The following is a 7,500-nucleotide window of genomic DNA, read 5'->3' as shown; positions in this document are numbered from 1 at the left end:
GCCACTTCAGGATGTCTTTGTAACTGGACAGTTACTGAATGTCCACCTCTCTTTTAACCTGTCAGTCTGTCTATTTATCTGTCTGTCTGTCTGTCTGTCTGTCTGTCTGTCTGTCTGTCTGTCTGTCTGTCTGGTGAACAATATGTTTCCACTCATCTCTTTCATCACATGTCCCTTTTCTCTTTGGTTCTTCCTTTCATGGCCTTTAACAGCTTCGCACGGAACAGTGTTCATGTACAAAACACACACAAATACACACAGACAGAGAGTGTGCAGAAAGTGGAGTTGTGATCATGTTTGTGTTGTTCTGTCATGTTTGTGTTGTTCTCTCATGTTTGTGTTGTTCTGTCATGTTTGTGTTGTTCTGTCATGTTTGTGTTGTTCTCTCATGTTTGTGTGTTTGCTACATGTTGAATAAATGAATATATATATATAATAAAACAAACTCCCTCTGTGTGTTGATTTGTGCAGGATCGAGAGCTGAGACCTGAGGAGATCGAGGGTGAGTACAGACATTATAGACTGTGTGTTATTATAGTGTGTGTGATAATAGTGAGTGTGTGGGCCTGTAGTGTGTGATTATACTGTATTGTGTTTGTGTGTGTGAGAGAGATTATAGTGTGTGTGATTATAATGTGTGAGATTATAGTGTGTGTTTATAGTGTGTGTGATTTATAGTGTGTGTGATTATGGTTAGTGAGAGATTATAGTGTGTGATATTATAATGTGTGAGATTATAGTGTGTGATTATAGTGTGGGAGTATTGTGTGTGTGTGTCTGTGTGTGTGATTATAGTGAGCCTTTTGTGTTTTTTTTCTTTGCTCTCAAATTTTTTAGTGTGAGGTTTAAAATAAATAATGACTGTTTATCTGTGTGTGTGTGTGTGTGTGTGTGTGTGTGTGTGTGTGTGTGTGTGTGTGTGTGTGTGTGTGAAGAACTCCGTGAAGCCTTTAAAGAGTTTGATAAAGATAAAGATGGCTTTATCAGCTGTAAAGACCTGGGCAACTGTATGAGGACGATGGGCTACATGCCCACTGAAATGGAGCTGATCGAACTGAGCCAACAGATCAACATGAACTGTGAGTGTGTGTGTGTGTGTATGTGTGTGTGTGTGATTAATGACATATTTGGATTGTAGTGATGTGTCAGTGTGAGGTCTGTGAATATTGATGGACGCTTACTCCGTGTGTGTGTGTGTGTGTGTGTGTGTGTGTTAGTGGGAGGTCATGTGGATTTTGATGACTTTGTTGGACTGATGGGACCGAAGCTTTTGGCAGAAACAGCAAATATGATTGGAGTGAAGGAGCTCAGAAATGCCTTCAGGGAGGTGAGGAGAAAAATACACATTATAATAGGAATAAAAATTTAAAACCTTCATAACTCATATTTGCACTTTTTTTGTGGTGTGGCAGTTTGACACTAACGGTGATGGAGAGATCAGTACAAGTGAGCTGAGGGAGGCCATGAGGAAACTGTTAGGTCACCAGGTGAGACACACCTCAGCTAGATAGCACAGACCTGTAAAGTCCCTTTAATATGTGAACAATATAAAGTTACCGTTATAAAATAAAATAAATGAGACCGAATGATCTGAAACATCAGCATTTATTTCAGATGTGTTGATAACTTGCTCACACACACACACACACACACACACACACACACACACACACACACACTCTCGTTCCGATTAGCATTGACCACTAGCCAATGTCCTTAGGAGATGAATAACACGTGAGAGGGTCATTAATGTGAACAATATTTGGCTTTACTTTGGAGAAACTACAGTATTTTTGTATGGTTTTATGGTGTGTTTAAGGTGGGCCACCGGGACCTGGAGGACATTCTTAAAGACATCGACCTGAATGGTGATGGACGTGTAGACTTTGAAGGTAGAAACCATGATTTTTATCAACATTTATTATAAACTCTATTTTTCCTCAGACTTTAAGATTTGATCAGGTACATGGTCAATATTTTAGTGGTATTTATCCCTGTGATGCTCTGTAATGGGGGTCACGGTGGCTTAGTGGTTAGCACGTTCGCCTCACACCTCCAGGGTTGGGGGTTCGATTCCCACCTCCACCTTGTGTGTGTGGAGTTTGCATGTTCTCCCCGTGCCTCGGGGGTTTCCTCCGGGTACTCCGGTTTCCTCCCCCGGTCCAAAGACATGCATGGTAGGTTGATTGGCATCTCTGGAAAATTGTCCGTAGTGTGTGATTGCGTGAGTGAATGAGAGAGAGTGTGTGTGTGTGTGTGTGTGTGCCCTGTGATGGGTTGGCACTCCATCCAGGGTGTATCCTGCCTTGATGCCTGATGACGCCTGAGATAGGCACAGGCTCCCCGTGACCCGAGGTAGTTCAGATAAGCGGTAGAAGATGAGTGAATGCTCTGTAATAAATATTAAAGTAACATTTTATTATATTTTAATGATGTTCTTTAGATACGTTACCTTCTTATGTTGAGTTTATATATGTCTATAATTCTTATACCTTTTAGTATGTTTTAATGTCATATATTTAATGTTTCTTTTTTACTATTTGATTCTAAAGCACCTTTGAGTGTTCTATAAATATTTATATTCATATTTGTATTTAAATATAATTCTAATACATCATACAGGCGAAGCTCAGATCACTTTGAGCTGAAGGTGAAAATGATAAATATCCATAAGTAGGTTTTAATCCATGTTTTTTTTCCTGTAGAGTTTGTGCGCATGATGTCTCGATGAAGGAGCCAAAACTTTTGCACATTGCACAGTACATCGTAACTCCTTACTTCCTGCTAACTGGAGGAACTCAGAAGAACCAAGACTTGGTAAAAGGTTTATCATGTGCCAAACTGATGGATATGCATTCACACTGATGGTCCGATCAGCCGTCTTCTTACTGCACATGAAACATTTTAACATGGAGCTGAGAATCAACACACTGATGTACAGAGAAGCTTTAATGAGCAACAAACAAAGACTGGAAGAAGAAAGCTCACACATACACACACACACACACAACACACACACACATACACAAACTCACACACACACAACACACACACAAACTCACACATACACACAAACACACACACACATACACAAACTCACACACACATACACAAACTCACATACATACACAAACTCACACACACAAACTCACACACACATACACAAACTCACACACACATACACAAACTCACATACACACACATACACAAACACACACACACATACACAAACACACAAACTCACACACACATATACACAAACTCACACACATACACACTCTCTCATACACACACACACAAACTCACACACATACACACTCTCTCATACACACACATACATACACAAACACACACACACAAACACATACACACACATAAACACACACATAGACAAACTCGCACGCACCCACACACTCACGCACACAAACACACACATACAAACACACTCACAAACACACATACACACAAACACACACATAGACACACTCACACGCACCCACACACACACTCACATACACACACACAGGCACACAAACACGCACACAAACACACACACTCACAAACACACACTCACATACACACAAACACACACAAACTCACACGCACCCACACACACTCACATACACACAAACACACACTCAAACACAAACTCACACACATACATACAAACTCACACACACACACACATACATACACACAAACACACACACAAACACACACACACACAAACACACACATTGTAGCTGAGTGTTTCTGCACCTTTAAACCTGGTCTCATGTCCATGTTGTAGAGAATTGAGGTTCTCTTGTTGTTCTTGTCTTGTTTGTGTATCAGTGAGTCTGAGTCTGTTTCCCCAAATGCCTATTAATGTGTCCTAGTGTTAGTTTACTCTGTGATAGATAAATCACTCAACACTCATCATCACTCATCATCACTCATCAACACTCATCAACACTCATCATCACTCATCATCACTCATCATCACTCATCATCACTCATCATCACTCATCATCAATCATCATCACTCATCATCACTCATCATCACTCATCATCACTCATCATCACTCATCATCACTCATCATCACTCATCAACACTCATCAACACTCATCATCACTCATCATCACTCATCATCACTCATCATCACTCATCATCACTCATCATCACTCATCCCCAGGAGGATTTACACACAATAAAAAAAGCTCTTTTAGAGGGAAACTTCTGCATCACTGCCACTTTATTTTACCCAAATCACAGAGTGTGCCTTTAACGTGAGTTCCTGTGTGTGACGTCACAGCCCCCTTCATCCTCCCCCTTTCTCCGGAGTCTTAAAGCGACAGTGCAGCCAAAAATAAAAAGTCCACAACGTTTCCCTTAAATCCACGTCACAAGTGCGCATCTTTATCCGCTCACCTGTAACTCCATATGTACTTAAACCGCCTCAATTAAAAAGAAATATATATCAAAGTAGCAAAAACGATACCGGTTTACTGCTATTTGACATTTCTACAGTAATAAAGCGCCCCCTGGTGGTAACGATGAAGCGTCTACTGCAATGTTTGTTTCACTTTAATTTAAAATATGCTTTTATTACGTTAATCATTTAAAAATATTAATTATTTTATATATATTATATAATTAATATAAAATATTCTGGTATGAAGTTAAAGTACATTGGTTAAATCTTTTCTGTGTTGACGCTGTTTCACATGCAATATAAAAATGTTTTTAACAAAGTGTGGATTTACTAACACATGCAGACAAAATGCTAACCATATGTTTCTTTTAGTTATTGCTATATTCAGTAGCCTCCTGACTAAAGAAACAAACACAAAACATGCAACTGAAAATAAAACTGTGGACGTTTTGTTTCTGGACAAACCGTTTCTTTATTCCAGTCTCGCTGCTCAGGATCGAAATATTTTTGGTCGTTTTTAGTTTACACTCTCTAACTACACCGAAGGAAGTGTTTATCACCTACGATACATGGATTAGCAGAAAAAACTCTTAGTCTGAATGACACAATCGGATTGTTACAGCATGAGCTAATAAAAAAAAAACAGTTAGCTAAAACCCAGCAACGTTAGCCAGCGAGCTAGCCTTCAGCAATAGCTATCTCCTGCTACATAGCTAGCCAAGTTCAGAAGCAAGCAGGCTAACGTTAGCTAAACTATAACATTGTGCAGCTAAACACATCGTTTTGTGTTGAGTCATCACACAGAGATAATAAAGACGATAAAAATTGTGTGTAGTGTGAGTCTGGATGTCGAATGCATCTGTGTGTGTGTGTGTGTGTGTGTGTGTGTGTGTGTGTGTGTGTACACTTTCTACATGTTCTTATCCTATTCTGTTCTTTTGTCTTTGATGTTGACTTTTTGTCATTTTGATGTAATGACGAAGGTTTTGTTGTTATCTCGTCACATATTTGTCGTGGAACTGTTTCATTTCCTGCATGCCAAAAACTCCTCTGCACTCATGATGTAACATAGTGATTTTAATAAATTATAGCGAATAAAGTACATGAATTATTCATGATTCTGCCTCATCAAACCTTTAATGATTACACTGTGGGATTAACAGAGCAGAGACAGGAGGATGAGGAGGATATAGAACAATATGATGAAGAGGAAGGTGGAGGATGAAGAGGAGCTGAGAGAGACAGACAGGGAGAGAGAGAGAGAGAGAGAGAGAGAGAGAGACAAAGACAGAGAGAGAGACAGACAGACAGAGAGAGAGAGAGAGAGAGAGAGAGAGAGAGGAAAAGGAAGGATGAGGGGAAAAAAGAAGCAGAAAAAGAAGATGTGTGACAAAGGATTAAAGACATTACATTCACAGCATTTATTAGACTCCTTTATCCAGAGCAACTTTTTTATCTCATTTTATACAACTGAGCAATTGATGGTTAAGGGCCTTGCTCAGGGGCCCAACGGTGACAGCCCAGTGGACCTGGATATCAAACTCACAACCTCCCGATTCGTAGTCCAACGACTTAACCACTAAGCTACCACATCCCATACAAAAAAAAGGGGGATGAAGAGGATAAAGATGATGAAGAGGAGGAACTGAAATAGAAAGACGAAATAGACCTGGAGGAGAAAGACACTGACTCTCACAGTGATGGAGCGGGATGCTGGAGTTGCCATAGCAACAAGCTTTTACGTTCTTGTGACCAGAAGCGTTTAAAACTTTCACTGGGATCTGCTGCCCCCTGCTGTTCACATGACTTATTATTTACAGACAGGGAGCGTGACCAATCGATCTGTCAGTCACGATGGGGGCGTGGCCAATGTATATGTCTGTCATAGTGGGGGCGTGGTTTTAAATTGTTGAAATCTTTGTGAAATCTGTAGCTAAATAGTTTAACATTTATTTTTGCACATAATGTTTTGTTTTAAGTCCCTTGATCTGTTATTTTTGTAAATATAACATTAAAATATCTTGTGAAAGTACTGTAATATTTATTATATAATCTAAAAAGGTTTCTCTCTTAAACCACAGATTTATTTAACTTAAAATAATAAACATAATGAACATGAAATCAACTCTATAGTGATTTGTACACACACACCTGACATTTACTCTGTATTATAGTTAAGATATTTATTTATTTATTTATTCAGTAAAAATGTTCTTTAAAAGTGAATCAGGGCGCAACCATTTTGACTTAAAGGGGGATCCTGAATTCACCTCAAACAGAAAGGTTCATTCTAAATCATTAGTAAAATAAAAAAGATACGAAACGAGTAATAAAGGGAACTAAGAATCAATATTGTGCCCCATTGATGCAGATATTATACGATTAAAAAGCGGACGTATATTGTTTTATTCTCCCCCGGAAGTGTGAACATCTTCCGCCTTTTGCCAACGCCAGCAGCGCGCACGTCCAACAAACCTGCTAGCAGCATGTGCCCATGTCTAGCGCCCTCTGGCGGACTGCATGGGTATCGCCATATACCTGCCATGTTCATTGTGAGCGTGTTAAGTGTGATTCATGAGTCTGTGTGGGGAAATGAGTTATTTAAGATATTTGGGGAAAACAAATATTAAATAGGGATCATTATCTTCTTTATAGACAGACAATAAGCTATTGCCTCTATCTCTCTCACACACACACACACACACACACACACACACACACACACACACACATTAGAAATATGTTACTTCTGGGAATTTCTGACTTGTTCTCATTTAAAAAAAAATGCATTTTTTCAACATGTACAGTAGTTGTGTTTGGGTGTGGACATATATTTGTATGTGTGTGTGTATGTATGTGTGTGTGTGCCTCTGTATGTGTGTGTGTATTTATGTGTGTGTGTGTCTCCATGTGTATCTCTATGTGTATTTATGTGTGTGTGTGTGTGTATGTACGTGTGTGTGTCTCTGTATGTGTGTGTGTCTGTATGTGTGTGGATGTGTCTCTGTATGTGTGTGTATGTGTGTCTCAGTGTGTGTGTGTGTGTGTGTGTGTGTGTGTGTGTGGATGTGTCTCTGTATGTGTG

The 7,500-nt window shown here is 39.4% G+C and overlaps 1 protein-coding gene across 1 annotated transcript in view; it reads left to right on the top strand.

Annotated features, from left to right (window-relative positions):
• Window positions 1–2,828, top strand: part of cabp1a (calcium binding protein 1a) — a 7,258-nt gene extending 4,430 nt beyond the window's left edge. Inside the window, exons 2-7 of the mRNA XM_060882396.1 lie at window positions 472–502; window positions 936–1,079; window positions 1,218–1,327; window positions 1,413–1,487; window positions 1,820–1,892; window positions 2,706–2,828. Of these exons, the coding sequence (XP_060738379.1) occupies window positions 472–502; window positions 936–1,079; window positions 1,218–1,327; window positions 1,413–1,487; window positions 1,820–1,892; window positions 2,706–2,731 (459 nt within the window). The 3' untranslated portion in view covers window positions 2,732–2,828. The remainder of the gene's footprint in view (window positions 1–471; window positions 503–935; window positions 1,080–1,217; window positions 1,328–1,412; window positions 1,488–1,819; window positions 1,893–2,705) is intronic.
• The last annotated feature ends 4,672 nt before the right edge of the window (window positions 2,829–7,500 follow it).

This window comes from Tachysurus vachellii, chromosome 11, assembly GCF_030014155.1.
Source record: "Tachysurus vachellii isolate PV-2020 chromosome 11, HZAU_Pvac_v1, whole genome shotgun sequence".
NCBI lineage: Eukaryota > Metazoa > Chordata > Actinopteri > Siluriformes > Bagridae > Tachysurus > Tachysurus vachellii.
This window is presented reverse-complemented; position numbering and strand designations above follow the sequence as displayed.